Raw genomic sequence first — 17,820 nt, 5'->3', positions numbered from 1 at the left:
GTTAACAGACAAGATAAATATTGTAAACGAATAAAACAGACTACCATCATTATATACTAGTGAATGAATTGCAGCATTTATAGGTTTCTACCTAGGATAATTTGCAGAACCATTTAAGTACACTCAGGACAAAAAGTCTGAAGCACAGAAATTGCAATTTACTCAAGGGTGGCATTGAACTCCTCAAAAATAGTAGAGGTAGAGGACAAAATCCAAGGAGGGAGTCAGGCTGCAGCAGGCTAACAAGGGATTGCAAATACCCTCCAGTTTGTGGGGCTGGATGATTTTACTGAATGTATTTTACTAACCTGTGGACCTGCTGAGGTGGTCTCTTCTCCCAGAGCTTGTGTGGGCCACAGCATAAGCCTCTTCATTTTCAGGTAAACCAAATGGAACAGACGGTGTTGAGGCTTTATGACCTGCTTTTATCAAAACATTTTTAGTAAAAGTACATTTTAATGACACTGAAATATAATGTTTCATTTCTTACAAAAAAGCATCAGTTTTCTACCCAAAAAGCAAACCACAGGAGCAGCACACAAATCTGCACGTTATTTTTCAGCTATCCCTGTGATCATCTGCGTTTGGTCATACAATGAACGGCTAACAGATTGGGACCTTGGTGATGAAGATCACATCAGGAAATCAGTGTTGAAATAATTACATCTCTAAAGTAATTTTCATTTGTGAAGTTTATAACAAACTAAACACACCATTGCATCGATGAAGCACATACCATATCTTGCTCGGAGGATGGCACTGGCAAAATGATGTGGTATGAAGATTACACCAATTTGATATTGCAAGGTATGGCTGAAAAGGATAACTAAACTGCTAGTATAAATAGTGGGAATTTGAGTTATTTTTTCCTGCCAGCACACTGAGTGAACAAAATATGTTACATCAGACAATTAACAGGCCAGGAAGACAGAGCTGCAACAATACTATCTATGGCAAGCAAACAAAAACCAGGGTCCTGATTCATAAAACCTTTTTCAACACCAGTCAATTAGGTGTGCACAGAAGGGGTAAATCTCCAAGTATTGTTGTTGAATCATTTTAGTTATGTTTGTAGGCACGTTATTATACCAACTAGGCTAATTTATTCTTTTAAAAACAATCACATTTGTGGTGGTGTTTTATTTTCCTTTATCTTGCTGTCCTTTCGCTTAGGAAAGCATTTAAATTTCTTAGCACAACATACTATCACTCTGTGCTTTCTTCAAGGCTGCGACGAGATAGGATTTTCGGCACAAGTGGTACACCATGTAGCTAACATTTCACAGAAACATAAGTATTTTTACATACGGACACTTTTTTCAGAACACTAGCTGTTTTATTATAAAAACATCTCTCTGTCCCATGCGTGTTAGAGGAAGGTTCCAGCCAGAATACCACGACCACATGCTGTCTGATTTTGTTACAGCTGCTCGTTGAGACCACCGGTTCTTTGGCCCATTGTGGATGGTGTCTCTATAGATGACAGGCTTCTCCGCTACTGTCATTCTAAAGTATTGGGGATGATGTCTTCCTGGGAGGTCCTAATGGGCGGATTAGGGCTTATCCTACAGTGCTCTAACAGAGCATAAGTGGCGTAGGTAGAAATCACACATCTTGTATGGTGATAGTATGGTGGGACTTTTCTTGTGTTTCTCTTTTCTTGTCACCATTCTGCTTCAAGTATGTTTCATCATCCTATTAACTTATCTATGACGCAGTTTTCTGTTTGTCTTTGCATGTGTGAGACGAACGTAGCTGAGAAAAAAGGGTGAGATCTGATCCACCACGATTTCCCTGAGAAGTCACAATGTCATGCGCCCAGTTGCCACAAATCATCCCTGCTCTTCGGCAGAGATGAGGCGCTGATAGATGGCCGGAAATGTATTAGGCCGACAGTTATCACATGGTGTGTGATTGGACTCAGTTCCCCATAATTGAGTGGATGTTGCTGCCCAAATCCAGCAGCTTCATTGGTACAATGAGAGCCAAATGCATCACTATGATGGATTTCCTGTAATCAAAGGTAATATGTAGGATAGAGGAACTTAACAGTGTGTGGAGGAGGAAGGGTTGCTAATCAAAAAGCTTGGAATATTCACAAAATCATAACTTTGTGCCAATCTACAAAAACTGGTTTGGTATTAAATCTATTCCTTATTAGGTACGGGTCAGTGTATTGCTAATCTGGAGTAATATGTGTACCACCTAAACAAGAAGAAGTGTTTTTTCCATTTAAAGAAATATTTTCCAGAAGGAGAAAGGGTTATATGGGTATTGGCAATTAGCACATGTCTACAAACCTTACTTCTGTGCAGATGCAAAAGAGAAGAGGAGTTCAAGAACTGCATCTCTCTGCCGCGGTTCTATTCAAATGTTTTGATTTTAAAATACCTGGCTACGTTGTTTTCTGGGTAACTTGAAGCCTGCCAAATATAACGTAACTCCATGTGGTCAACACTAAACAAGGAAAATAATTTTACTAATAAACTGGCATTTTGCCATTTCTTTAAGCCAGCTACAGTGTGCAAATGGTACAGGCTTCCTAAGTATCATATTTCAAATATAAGCCTACAGAGACATCCTTCCACTCATAATCTGAGCACATCTAGCAACATGGGGTTAAGAGCAACTCTGTGGCATTCCAGACCTGGGTGTTGGAGGTAAAATTAAATCAATCTTTACACGTATATTGGCAGATTACAAACAGAACAACTCAGCTGTAACTGTATCTTCAGAGTTAGTCACAGCTTCTTTGTGCTTAAATCTTACGTGTAAGCAACACATACACACACCGACATAGTTCCAAAGAGTAACACATGCTTAAGTGCTACTTTACAAGTGAGTAGATGTACAGTTTACAAAGAGCGCAGTTTTGTTAAGTACGTTTCTTTATTAGAATTAGAAATTAGTCATTCTTGTGGAATTATGGGAAAAAATAGTTATTTAAACAGATCTATAGTCATTGCCAAGGTAACATTTGTACATTGCCACATTTTTGGTCTTTAAAGTTACCAGTCTGTGCTAGTGGCCTCAACCCCTCACCTGCATTTGAGACCCCTATTTCTCGCAGATATTCAGGGCCATTTACACTTCATTCAGTCTCAGCAGAGAAGACAACTGACACTCGTAAGGTCTTCTGTAAATGAAGGTCTTCCTGTGCTTCAATTCTTTCTGCAATGTCAGCTAGATGTCACTGGAGATCCATGACACCAATCAGCTTTGAAGGAAAAGTGGCATGGAGGAGCCTATCATCAAATGATGAATGGACAGGTACCTACAAGATGTTGGAATTTGCATTCATAATGCAGTGCTGCAATGGGTTGGCTTTCAGAGGAGTTAGAATAAAGATAGAGACTGTCAGGAATAAGGCTGTGCGTTGTCCAGTACCCGCCCTGACCTCTGCTTCGCATCTTTGCGGCGTGCGATGCGCGCCACTTGTCATCCACGCTTGCTCCAGAAGTGGTCATCAGCGTCACCTGCCCTGTGGAAAAGCTCATGTAGCTGCAAGGTCAGGACATTGGTGGACAAGATGCACTTATCAATGCCATTCTATGAATGGACTACAACTCCCAAGTTTTTAGAGGCAGCGGCCATCTTGGGGTGTGGCAGGCCTATAAAGCCCAGCCACACCCAAGCACATTGCTCACTATTTTGAAGACTTCGGTGCAGGCGGACCTCGTAGGGAGGTCCTCTGAAGAAAGCAGATTTCCTGCATGGCAGAGTGGCAGCATGTCAGAGTATCTTTGTTTCCATGGTGAATTAAAAAACAAGTAGGTCATACTCGTATTGGTAAGGTCTTGACGAGTCAAATCTTGAAGGGGATTGTTTACTTCCAAAAGTAAAGCGCCCCTTAGCAAAACGCTTTAGACCAAAAGTAAAGCGCTCCTGGCACGACGATCAAAGCGCTTCAGGCCAAACGAGTAAAGCGTCCTTGGCACGACAATCAAAACGCTTCAGGCCACACGAGTAAAGCGCCCCTTAGCACAACGAGCAAAGCACTTCAGGCTAAACGAGTAAAGTGCCCTTGGCACGACAATCAAAGCGCTTCAGGCCACACGAGTAAAGCACCATTGGGACGACAATCAAAGAGCTTCAGGCCACACGAGAAAAGCGCCCTTGGCACGACAATCAAAGCGCTTCAGGGAACATGAGTAAAGCGCCCTTGGCACAACGATCAAATCGCTTCAGACAAAACGAGTAAAGTGCCCCTTGACACAACGAGAAAAGCGCTTCAGGCAAAACAAGTAGAAGCACCCTTGGCATAATGAGTAAAGCGCTTCAAGTTCAATTAGTAAAACGTTTCAGGCCTCAGTTGCAAATGTGAAAGCGCTTGAGAAAAGCAAGCTGTAGTTTCATTGTTTTTCGCGAAGTATAATATGTGAGATACATATTTAAATCTTTTTGCATTTCTAGGCTGAGATCAAACGCTTATGTTATGAAAGCATAATTGTTACATGGTTAATATTCAGAGTATGATCATAGTCCAAAGTTCTTGCCATCTTTAGGTACAGAGATTGCAGTTCGTTCTTGTTCCATGATTCAAAGAAGGGGCTACGCCCAGTTCACAAATGGTCTCAATCCGATATCACGGAGACACCTTTGTTCCAGAGTCTATTGGTGAGTTTATACTGTTATGAAAGAGTATGTGCATATTTGTCCTAACCATTTTCTTTTCCTATCTCTCTCCCTGCAGTTCCCTACCCTAATTCCCTTCCCCCCGCCTGGCTTCATCAATACTCTAAGCTCTGATAGCTTTCTGAGTTGGTGACGCCGGGAGGTGGGCCTTTTGGTCAGCAGCTTGCAGATCCTGAGGAAAGGGCACTGTGACAGAGACACACCAATACAAGTCTAGACTGAGGAAAGTAGAACAATATTGGAAAATTGGACAACAAAGCATTATGATCTTGGTTTTCCAGTAAGTCAGCTGTGGGAAAAGGAACTGGAAAATTCTGCAGTAAAAGATGGGAGAGAAACAGTACACATTGTAGATGGATTTGTTTAAGATAATTCACAAACCACAGATGAGTTTATCCTGTATCCTGCAAACATTCTCAACACAGAGAGCAGAATCTAACAGGATGGAATTGAAGACTACCTGCTTTATGCTGGACAAATACCACAGGCATGGTCAAGATCTGAGAAGTTTCCCTTGCACTACCCTTAATACATGAAACTAGAAGGTTGTTTTGAGGACTAAGTTGATTACCATATTTCTGAATCAACAGTGACATGGGGGATTCAGGAGCTGGCCGGTGTTCTGTGTGTGCAACATGTTTTTCCTGAGACTGAGAAAGCATGGTGGATCCTTGGAACAGGGACATCTGCATAGAGGTAACCAGCAGGGCCAGTAGTTACTGGACCTTTGCCTGTGAGCTCATAAAAAGCAAAGAAAAGCTTTTTCCTACACAAACCCTTTGTTTGCTGTCCAAGAAGCCTTCACCAAATGTTTAGAGGCTTTGTGGAGCAGTAGGAAAGATGCTACAAATCCCCTCTTAGCGGTTTGGCCCTTCTATTTCATAAGCTACATTTGAACAATGAAATAATCAGTACATGAGTAAGACTGTGCTTTGAAAGGTAAGCATTTTGTCAAAAACAAAAGCAGTGCTGCTCCTAACAGCCATTTTTAGAAATCACAGTCATCTCTTCCTTATACTTAATTCCTTACCTCCAACGGCTAAACCGATTCTCCCAGACGAGGGGGATTTGTTCCAAGCAGATCCCTGCTTTAAAACCAGCATACACTCTTTGAGTTAATACAGCAAATAAGGCCTGAGATCAGTGCAATGTGGGCCCTCTTATATAAAGGGAAGTCATCTGATTCCCTGGAGTGTTCCTTTTTATTTAATATACCACAAATACTTTGTGATATTTGTGTCTGCTTTCTGCTTAAGTACCCCCATTGCATTTCATTTATTTGTATATGCATGTACACGAGTGCACTTTCTTCATGTATAAATGTTTATTTTATTATAGTTTGATAGCGCACTATTTACTTATGTAAGTTTACTAGTGTAATTTATAAGTGATAGAATTTTGTGAAGGTGCAACATAACTAATATGCTAATTCTTGCACTTTACATCATTCATCACTATGTCTGCCCTTTTCAAAATAATCAAAAAATTGCATTTAATTCTAGAATAGACCAATATTAGGCTTAGAGGAATCCTTCCTGAGAATTGGTTAGTGCAAACTGAACTGCAAACATCTGAAGCGAAGGCCATCAGCTCCTCTGTGCCACCAGGCCCTTATCAGCTGGTACCCATAGCCATAACTGATACAGAAAGCGGCCTTCTCTTAGTACAGAACAACAGGATTGTTGTTTTGCTGAGGCACATAGGCTAAGGGCCACGTAAAGAATCTCAGAAGGGCATTTTTGCTGCTAAGGCAGCTTAGCTAGGGGTGAGAAGAGAGGGGATGACTAACAAAAACTTGTTCCATCAATCAATGCAATGATTTACTTAAACACCATCACAATGTTGAAATTCTTTTTAATATGTTGCTTACTAATTGCTTTCATTGTCACTATTTTGTTGGCCTTTATAGTTTCATCCATACATTTTATCTGCATAAAGTCTTTATAAAAGTGTATAGTGTTGACTTCCTGTTTGTGTCCATCCATGGTGAAAGAACTATCAGAACTCAGTGTCACCACAAATAATCCTGTAGTTTCACAGGACTAATCATTGCATGGGGTGCATCATCCTCATGTAATGCACATGTGGTATGTGGGTTACTGTCCTCCAGATACCCCGTCTCCAGCTGGTAAAGTTAGTTTTGAGTCTGTATTCTGACCAGGTGTAGGGTTTCAAAATTGGCAATCTTTATTTTGCAAAGTATAAAAATTCTTGGTTAATGGACGTTTGGTGACAATCCTTACTGACAGCGGTATGGTTTAAGGATATCTACAATCTCCCCTCTTTTTTAAGTCTGTGGTGACCCAAGACCTTCTGATTTTACTACAACAATATGTGTAATATACTTGCTTACCGGCACTTTCAGCCAGCACTCTTCATCAATAGGTCTGTTGTTAAGTCATCCATATTTTACTTTGACCTACTTTACCATACAACATAAGGGGTAAACCCACTTCAGCCATTGCTAGCTTCACTGTGAGTAAAGGCATTCTTCCATTCACAATCAGCACATCCACACACAAAGTAGTTTTCTTCAGTACGAGGGACTAGTATGGAAATATGTGCCCTTTGAGATCCAAACATATTTTTGCATTTTAGTCAATTCTTTTTTAGATTGGACCCATCACCTTCGCCAGCAATGCAGTTTTTGTAAAAACACGGACAAAATAAAACAAGCACTGGTAAAGGTAAAAGGCTGGCAAACAACATCAGACTTCTTGCCTTTCTCAATTTTTGATGACATTGCTATAGAGCCCCTCACTTGCAGGCTGAGGGGAAATTTTTCACACAGAGGATTGTTCCCAACTAGGAATATCATTGTGTCTCTATATACGAATGATAATGCTCTATATCAGCTGTATCATACAGCCATAGACCGATATCACACCAGTGAGCAGAGAAATTCTTAAATTTGGAACATTCTCTGGTATACAGATTAACTGGAGGCATATGAAATTCTTCACACTCATTGACATGGACCAACCAACATGAGAAACCTAGTTTTGTGGCATTATGACTTTGTACAGTAATTATGTATCGGGCTATAAGGAGACAAAGTTGCTGCGCTCCAGGACAATTAAGGTCCAATGATCGCCGAACTCGAAGTGAAGGTAGACCACTGAAATAAATTAGCACTATGACAGCTGGCAGAATAACAGTCACTAAAGTGGTGATTCTGCCTAAGATTCTGTATCTGTTCACCAATATCCCAATTCCACTTGACAAAATGTTCTTTCAGAAACTAAAAACAATGGTGACTAGATTGATATGGAGAGGTGGACAATCCCTTTTAAAATGAAGTGCTTGTTTTCCCTAGGAGGAGGACAGCTTCTCCATACTGGATCCTGAGTTATACTATTTATGCAGCTCAAGTACATGTGTTCTTGTACAACCCGCCTTACTGCAAGCCTCACCTAGATGTTCAGAGACAGCAAACTGAAGATGGTACCCTAAGATCATCTCTGGCTGTGTGATTGCCGAACCCTAGTGTCCTTTTGCAGATGGTGCGATACACTGCATGGGCATTTACATGATGCATGTGATGTAGCATTGTTTTTACACTTTGTACACACTGGTATGTACACTTCTCTATAATCAGACATTTCCCATGACCAATAAAAAGTATGGCAGACAGGAGGTATAATCATTACACTCTTTTGGGAATGCACATTTTGAACACTGGGGCAGTTCACCGGAAGAATCCCCACTTGATATAATCACATACATTAGACTGTAACACACTGCACACACTATATATCCATCATTCCCAGCAGAATTAGCAGATCATCGCAATTTAGAAAGCTGTTTATACATTGCACACAATATTTGTAATGGCATACATGTTGATTGCACATATTAAATGAAAGGCATGGGGGTTGACCTAGGACATGTGATCACCAACTGGTTGGACTTACTGCTGCTCCCAAGCTAAACTTATTTTTTCTGAACCATAGACACAAATTAATTAATTTTAAATTCCTGACAAGGATGCACTAATCAATCCTCTGTCCACCTTCATGGACTCGACTCTGCACTGAGCCTAGCAATCTGCAGAGGTACACGTCCAAATGTTGATTTGATACACCTGTCATGGCAATGCTCAGAAGATTAAAGTTTTTGGGTGTGAGGTGACACACGTAACTGAAAAAAATACACTTGCCCATTTTGAGTTCTCTTTGCTTGTGGCCAGAAATGGATTTGTTGTACAGATGCAGAAATGCTCAAGAAGGCTGACGGCACTACTGTAGCTAATGGAGAAGGTCTGAGTGGCAAAATCCACACTCAAAGACTGGCCTAGTGAAGGCACTTTTTATAATCACACAAACTCAATCAATTAGTATTTGTAAAGCGCAGCTACTGACCTGTGAGGTTCTCAAGGTATGGGGGTGGGGGGGAGGGGGCGGCCTCATCCGAAGAGCCACGTCTTGAGGTTCTTCCTGAAGATGGTGAGCAACTGGCTTTATCTGAGGTGCAAGGGGATGTTGTTCCAGCTCTTTGCCGCAATGTAGGTAAAAGATTGTCCTCCAGTAATAGTTTTGCAGATGAGAGGGATGCTGGCTAGGGCCATCTGGGCAGAGCGGAGGGATCTGGAGGGGTGTGGAAGGAGACACGGTGGTTCAGGTAGGCTGGTCCTGCGTTGTGTATGGCCTTGTATGTGTGGGTGAAATGCTTGAAGGTGATTCACTTCTCGACCAGTAGCCAGTGGAGAATCCTCAGGTGTTGGCAGATGTGTTCTCGGCGAGGGAGGTCCAGAATGAGTCTGCGGTGGCTTTCTGGTTGAGTTAAAGTTTTTTGATGTTCCTACTTGAGGTACCGGCGTAGAGAGCATTGCCGTAGTCGAGCTTGCTCCTGGCTAAAGCATGGGTGACTTTTCCTGCAACAGTCTGCTGGGATCCATCTGAAAATCTTCCGGAGTTTGCGGAGTGTGTGTCAGCAGGAGGAGGGGACAGAGTTTATCTGGTGGGTCATGGATAGGGAGGAGTCGAGGATGATTCCTAAGTTGCGGGCGTGCTCAGTGGGCGAAGGGGGGGCGCTGAGGGATGTGGGTTTCCAAAGATGATGAGCTTGTCGGAGTTGAGCTTGAGGTAACTTTCTCTCATCCAGGTGGCGACGGCTTCCATTCCTGCGTGAAAGTTTCTTTTGGCCATGTTTGTGTCTTTGGTGAGAGCAATGATGATCTGTGTGTCATCAGCATATGACACAATGTTCATACCGTGGCTTCCGACGATGGCAGCAAGAGGGGCCATGTATACGATGAACAGTGTGGGACTCAATGAGGATCCCTGGGGAACTAAGCAGTTGACTCCTGTGGGTCTGGAGGTGTAGGGTGGGAGCCTGACCCGCTACGTCCTTCCGGAGAGGAAGGACTGGATCCATTCCAGGGCCCTTCTGCAGATTCCTATGTCACAGAGTCTTGTGTGCAGAGAGTTGTTAGAGACCGTGTCAAAAGCTTCTGAGAGGTCGAGGAGTATGAGTGCTATGGTGTGGCCGCAATCTAGGAGTAATCAGATGTCGTTGGTGGCTGCCAGGAGTGCTGTCTCCATGCTGTGATTGCTGCGGAAGCCGTACTGGGAGCTGTCCAGGGAGTTGTTGGTCTCGATGAAATTCCGTAGTTGTACATTGATTGCTTCCGCTAGTAGTTTGGCAGGGTAGGGTAGCAGCGAGACGGGCTGGAAATTCTTTACTTCTATAGGTTCAGCCAAAGTTTTCTTTAAGAGAGCGCGTATTTCGGCGTGTTTCTAGTCCTCAGGGAAAGTGCCCGAGCTGAAGGAGCAGTTGAATGTGTTACGAAGCTCGGGGGCAATGGATGCGCTGGCTCTGATGCATATGTGGTGCGGACAGGGGTCCAAGGGGGCTCCGGTGGGGGTGCTGTACACAATGTTGACTGTTTCCTCTGTGGTGAGCGTGGACCAGCTGTGGATGGTCTGGGCAAGTTCTGGCGGGAGCGGGAGGGAGGGTTGCTCGGTCGCATGTCCCGTGCCAGGTGCCAGAATGCTGTCATAGATGTCCTGGATCTTGTGATGGAAAAAGGAGGCAAGTTTGTTGCAGAGTTCCTGTGACGGAGGGATGGTGGTGGCTTCAAGGGGGGGAGGGGGGTTCTGTGAACTCAATGAATGAGAAGAGTTCCTTAGAGTTGTGTGCAGAGGAGTTGATGCATTCCCGGAGTGCGTCCTTCCTTGCGTTTTTTATTTTTTGTCGGTGGGTGGCAGTTGAGGATCTGAATGAGGCCAGGTCTTCGCTGAATTGGCTGTCCCTCCATTTTTTCTAAAACGCCTGCGGGTACGCTTTGATTCTTGGAGTTCGGTGGTGAATCATCTGGCCTTCTTAGGTACGCGTTTGTCCGATGTCAGCCGTAGAGGGGCTAGGGTGTTGACGCATTCAGTGATCCATGTGTTAAGGTTGCATTCTGCTGTGTTGGCATCGTCAAGGGGGGAGGGAGGGATTCGGCAAGCGATGAGGTGAGTTGCTCGCTGGTGATTTTGTTCCATTTCCTGTGGTGGGTCCTGGAAGTGCAGGTGCGGCTGATGGGTGCGGTGATTGTGAAGTGTATGCAGCGGTGGTCGGTCCAGTCTGGGGTGGAGATGGTCTTGATTGTGATCCGCTTGCTTGAGGTGAAGATGGGGTCCAGTGTGTGTCCTGCGATGTGTGTGGGTACGGAGACCAGCTGTCTGAGGCCAAGGGTGGCGAGGTTGCCAAGTACAGCGGTGGTGTTTGGGTCGGTGCAGTCCCCGAGGTGGAAGTTCAGGTCGCCGAGAAGGAGGTAGTCGACTGACACCAGGGCCTGGGGGGTAGCGTTGTCTACAATGACGTCTATGAAAGCTGGGCATGGGCCAGGTGGCCTGCACACCAGGGTGCCAAGGATGGAGCGGACCAGGAAGTGAAAGTGCTCCATGGTGGTGCGGTGATCTTCGTGGACGGCCTTGACACGTATTGAGGACTTGTGTACGATGGCAAGTCCTCCACCCGGGCGGGAGGGCCAGTCCCTCCTTAGGATGCTGTAACCATTGGGAATGGCGATGGCGATGTCTGGGCCTGAGGTGGGGTTGGTCCAGGTCTCGGTAAGGAAGGCGATGTCCAGTAGGGTGGTGTTGATCAGGTCCCCGAGTTTGGTAGCGTGTTTGTGGAGGGAGCAGATGTTCAGGAGCAGGCAGTGGATGGAGTTGTGCAGGTTGTTGGTATCTTTGTGAGCGGAGAGTACCTTTGGTTTGTTGAGGTTGGCACTGAAGTTGCAGTACCTGCAGGTGAAAGGTCCGTGGGTGTCTTTGGGGGAGATGGTGCAGCAGTTGTTGAGACGTCCGGTGTTGAGGTGGAGGAGGGTCTTGGAGTCGAAACGGAGACAGTCCAGGGGGTGGTTTAACAGGGATCCAAGGTTCCTGGTGCTGTGCGTGGACTTGTCAGATGAGGAGAAAGGAGGGTAAAATTCAGAGACACAGACCAGCTACATCCAGGACAGCAATAATACTGCAGAAGGGGGCACTAACATATTGATCATTTCAACCTGTTGCATGAAAATTATTTATCCCTGGGTTCCAAGGTACATGCAGCTTTCAAACATATCATCCATGATGAGCTCAAAGTTACAGTACACTGCACATGGTTTGGACGACAGTATCAAACATAACTAAGAAGTGGTGAATAGAAAGCTAATACATTGCTCAACCACACATAGTACTGGCTACGTAAAAGTTCTTAATTGGGTTCATTAAAGTTAGGGTTCCTAGCAAAATAACAAGTAACACATGGTCCATGTCGGATTACTATGGTCAAACCTCAAGTAAAAAACATTCAAAGCTTACCAGAGTTGGGATCAATGCATCCTTTATGTCCTTTCAACACGTGATCACTTAATAAACTTCTTTCTGATTGTTGCTGGGTCTTCAAAATTTCAGAATTCCAAGAAGAAAACGCTAAAGGGCAAAGCAAATAGTATTTTAAATCCTACTTTTTTTTTTTTTTTTAGAAGTTCACTATTTTTTCTGACCTTTTGCTTTTTTGCAGGGGACAAAACAGAATGGATTTGTTGCTTCGAATCTAAGGCATTTACAAAGATAGGGTACATCAAGGTAGCCAAAGGGTACCAATGAATAAGTACACTGTGCACATTCTATGAAAGTGCAGGCAACAAAAAGGGTGTACAAAGTTTCTAATTCCATACGTGGATCTCACATGATAAACATCAGCTGGCACAGGCACCTCAGACTAACAGTGAGGGAGGGAAATATTATGTTTCATTCTCATCTGTAAGAGGGGCTTGTGAACGAATCAGGTGAGCTCACCTTGAAATAAAACAATTGCTCACCATAAAAAGGACAGCATCAACACTTCTGACCAAAGCCAAAAATAACAAGACAGGTGTATGGTCTGTGCACAGTTTAACAAAAATGAGTCTTGATGACATCAACAATTTGAGGTCACAGTTGGAGAGATTATGATTTACGAATATTACTCAGAGGAGGAGCAAAGAATATAGATATTGCAAATAGTGTGTGTAGCAAGTTTTTTTTAGATCAGTAAGTCAGGACTGGAATGGTGAACAATCCAGACATTTGGAGGATTACTTTCAGGTCTAGGTAAGCTGAGAAATACACATCCCGTCCAGCCTCAAACAAAGCTCTGAAGGAGTAGTACACAACTTTCTTATGGGCATTTACAGGATTAGCTGCTACAGAGAAATGACACTTTTGGGCAATGTGCTAGTCCTTCAAATATTAGAACATTTTAGTTTTGAAGAACTATCTGTTAAGCTTATGACGTTTAAACCAATTTAAAAGGGGTATTGAGCAGTGCAATAAACAGGTGCATCCCTTGTTTAACAATAATATTTCAAAAGGTCAACCTTCCAACATATCCCATAAGTGTCCATGCTTTTTTATGTGCTTGCTTGACAATATATGCGATTGGGACTAAAACATTTCCGTCACTGCATTTAACTACCTGTCCAGTCCTGAGCAGGTTTATTGTGGAAATGTGTGGCTAATAGTTAAACATATTTGATTCAGACAACAGCCAGTAGCTAAGGAAATATAATGTTGAGAAATTACCATCCCCTGTATTTTATTTTAAACTACAATTAGTACCACAAGACTTGCAGTATACCCACATATGGCAATGGTATATGACAAGTGTGACCCAAATAGTTTGGAATCCATTTGCATTAAACAAATCTTGTAGGCATCTATAGAAGGAAAACTAACATTTTTTTACCGCTCATTTAGAGGAAACCCGAACACAATGACAAGCTTGAGATAAAAGATCCATTTCCTTTAAATTTTAAATTAGCCCAAAAACAGAATTGTTATATTTGCAGATAAATCATTAAGCCACATTATGACTTTGATACATTCTACCTTGCCTCAAATCCCCATGGTTGCAAAGGGGAGAAAATGCCAGAATAAATGCATGTGGAAAACTGTAAAACGTCACAATAGCACCTGAAGAGGTTGGCAGAGGACCACTTCTGCTTTCACAAGGACTGTAAAAAAATAACCCTGACCTCCACTTCCACATGTCGAAGAGATACACTGCGGCTGACCCATGTTGATCCTGCAGACGTGCTTTCTAAACTGCATGATGCCCATTTTCTCAAGGTTATAGTAAGCCTATTGCAGCACTAAAGCTCTTAGGCCTGTTCTGCTGCTGCTCTTACCTGCCATGAAGCCGGCAGCCAGCTCGAAGAGTCAATAGATGCTGACCCAGAGTGCAAAGAAGGCTTCTCCATCCCTCAAAAGAGACTTGAATATGGCTGACCAAGATCCAACGTCAACTATATTTGAGCTGTGTGATTATTCTTCCTGGAGGGAACTTTGCTTCTTTGTGTCCATGCTACGCTTGTCCCCATTTATGACACCACCCCCACCCTACCATGTCCATTCTTGGCAGCCACTCGACTCTGGCTGGTTTTAAAGCTGGAAGCAGGCCCATAAACACCATCAGTGGCTTGAGTGCTAGAAGAAGTGATCTGGATCACACTTGGGTCCCCTAATACAATCATATGTGCAAGGCCTAACTGCTAGCTCCGCTAACTGTGTGGTCCTTGCACATGTCCTTTGTGCCTGTGAGCCCACACCTACTTACATCCAAGGAGCAGACCCAAGTATGTCTTTCCTCCCTACATCAGTTCCAACAGCTCCCCCACTGGGATATGGAGCGCTTGACCTTGTATTGCTAGCACCAATGGGATGTAAGATAACATCAAACATATTCTGAAAACCTTAACCTTAAACCAGGACAAAAAGAAAGTTTCCTGGGTGAATAATTCAAGTGCAGACAGTGAGGTACTCTGTTTTAATATGTTACAAGGCTTCTCTACAAGTTGCTTTTTTAAATTGAGTTTTGGCATAAGTGAACACAACCAAACTAGTGAGCAGTATAAATTACACTTCTTGGCAGGAGAATCTTAAACATCATTGTTTACAAATAATAACCCGAACAGCACACTGGTTACCATCACAGTAGTGACAGTAAAATGTTAACTGTTGATTGTAATTTTGGCGCCTGGTGTTCTTATGTGTAATCATTGATGAGATATTAAGTGATCACTGTGTTTACAATTTCTTCTACACGATTGTACTTTTTACTGTGTACACGTATTTAGAGGGCCATTATTGTTCTTTGTAACTAAAAACAATGGTCTGAGATTGCAACTTTTTATGATTTGGAAAGCTATGCTTGAGTGGATCTATCACAATATAAACACTTCCTCCTTTGGTTAGGTGTTCATTGCTCGAATAACCTACCCTGGACAGTGACGGCAGCTCAGGGAGTGTTCTTCTCATCACAGAGTACCAGGCACCCTATTCGCTATAGAACACAATCAATTCCTTCTCAGACATTGGGGCAACCTAAAGTGCATGTAAACCAGGCATTTCAGATCAACAACATTTCTTGTAGAGGATTCATAGCAGTCAAACAGATATTTCTATATAAGTGCATCTACGTTCCCAAGAGTTAGTAGCTTATTACATCACTAAATAAATCATATTCTCAGAAGTAAATAGGATAAAGCTGCCGATCTAGGGACATATTTCTCCATTCTTTAAGCATTCATCATTTTTGTTCTCATATGGATAACCACCTCTTTAAGTCTATGGATGTTCTTTAGAGCATTAGCCAATTCTTCCAGGGAGCCTGGAAGCATTTACCAGAAAAATCACAGGGGAGATCAAAGGAGCAACTAGTCCTTGATTATTTAATCAATTTCTGAACAACTATTCTGTCTTCAAGAGTTTAACAAAACTGTCAAATTTGCTCCTTCTTCAAAGGAAGGTGCATGACTACCAGGAAACACCTTTGGCTGGTATTGGCAAAGGTGTGAGGACTTACAGGGCCATGAAGCCTTATCAGATTCCCTCAATGGCTACTAAAGGTTTCTTTGATACAAGGGATGGAAACACAAGATCACCAAAAAAATTATGTACTACCTTTACATTAACACTGATTTAAATACAGCCAATTGTGTCTATTTTAATATACATTGCAGCCTGTACACAGGGGACTCTGTGTTTGTAATGGATTGTTATTTAAACACATTTATTTGAATTAACATATAATCCAGAAAGTAGAAACATTGGTCATAATTTGATGCCTATTAGTAACACGACACACTGTATACTCCTCAATCAATATATATTTGTTCAGTTAAATTGAAACCACACAGATAAAAAAAACAGGAATCCATAAAATGTTCACAATACAGTACAATTCAACCCAGCAACTAAAACAAGTAAAGCGACAAACTGGTATCCCAGGAAGGCAATGATTCATAAATATAAAAGAGAAAATGTCTTAATAACAAGTTTTTCTTTGTACCAATTAACGACACCAATAAGAGAAATGACCATCACTGAACAAGTTAGCTCATCTAAAATCATTTATAAAAATCCAGGAGCAGGACGTGATTGGCAAAATTCATTGATTTAATAAATTGTATCAGAAATCACTTACATGTACATATAAAAAAAATCTTAGAAAACAAAATAGACTGTAAGGAGGAACTGGACAGAAACACTGTCACAGGGACAAAGTGGGAGTTGGTTGGACAAAGCCCACCTATTAGGGAAACATCAGACAAAGTGCACTTACCCCAGTCTGAAACATGCCAGTAAGAATTTGTACTAGACTTAGGTACATATTAAGGACTGCTCCATTGTGGGATCAGTTTTCATAAGCATATGGGATCTCAAAGAGTGCTTTGGTAATTCTCCAGCATCCCTCAAGGTGCTGGGAATATTAAAAAATATATTTGTTGCCCAGCCCTTGTCTTGCTCAACTATTAAGAAAGGGTTTTAAAACAAATCAGGCCTGACAAGTTCACGTACACTGTATAAATATATTTAAGCTATAGTATCTTCATTGCTCCTTCTAATGACAGGCTGACAAAAATGACTGTTCTACTGCACCTCCTCTCTGACTTGTACCGAATAGAGATCCAAAGAAGTAAGAGGACAGCTTGAAAATATCTTCTAGATGTTGTTGACCAAGTTCTTAATTACATACACACAAAGTGCTTCAAAGTGGTAAAGCAAGAAAGCATCTGAAGTACCAGTTCTCTTTCATTTGGAGGATGGTAACATCAGCATAATCCCAGATCCCAGCATCATGGCTAAAAATAGACAAAAATGAGCTTTTATAGATAACAAGCATTAATGTAATAGGACTGGATCCCAATTTGAATGCAAAATTAAAACCTACAGCCATGACTTTGATAAACTGTTGCCTCCTGATTGACTGTAGATGGAGCTGTTTCTAAGACTGATCAAAAGGGATCCCCGGGCACATTAAAGTTTGGACCTTAAAGACTGTCCTGTCCAGAATCTCATATAATTTTGATTTGGTAGCATTAAGGCCAATCATCATAATAAAGGGTTTGGAAAGGTAATACCAAGGTCTAGAGAGTTCATAAAAGCTACAAAAGAATGTAGCAGTTTATTAAGACCGTTAGCTGTTCGTGCAATCAAAACAACATTGTAAGCATAAAGTAAGGCAGGGATGGGAGTGAACCCTGGTGAACACCTCTACTTGAGTTGAAAGATCTAGTACCTTCATCCCCATACCTAAACTTAACTGAATGGTCTGCATGTATTTGACTCAAGAAGTTCACAATGGTGACCTCAAACCACAAGGAAAGCATTATTGACTACAACTTTGATCTGCTTAATCAATTGCATGTCGAGCATGGATCCTTAA

At 42.3% G+C, this 17,820-nt stretch overlaps 1 protein-coding gene across 2 annotated transcripts in view; it reads right to left on the bottom strand.

Moving 5' to 3' along the window:
* The window catches only part of LOC138299192 (zinc finger protein 485-like), a 112,690-nt gene that overhangs the window by 41,312 nt on the left and 53,558 nt on the right, over nucleotides 1–17,820 (bottom strand). The window contains exons 4-5 of one of the 2 annotated variants that reach the window (XM_069237295.1): nucleotides 12,432–12,542; nucleotides 309–422 (exon numbers count right to left, since the gene is read on the bottom strand). In XM_069237295.1, coding sequence (XP_069093396.1) covers nucleotides 309–422; nucleotides 12,432–12,542 — 225 coding nt within the window. The remainder of the gene's footprint in view (nucleotides 1–308; nucleotides 423–12,431; nucleotides 12,543–17,820) is intronic. The other variant, XM_069237301.1, reaches the window with a different exon arrangement.

The sequence above is a fragment of the Pleurodeles waltl genome, chromosome 1_2 (genome assembly GCF_031143425.1).
Source record: "Pleurodeles waltl isolate 20211129_DDA chromosome 1_2, aPleWal1.hap1.20221129, whole genome shotgun sequence".
Classification (NCBI taxonomy): Eukaryota; Metazoa; Chordata; class Amphibia; order Caudata; family Salamandridae; genus Pleurodeles; species Pleurodeles waltl.
The sequence above is the reverse complement of the archived record's forward strand: the minus strand, read 5'-3'. Positions and strand labels throughout refer to the sequence as shown.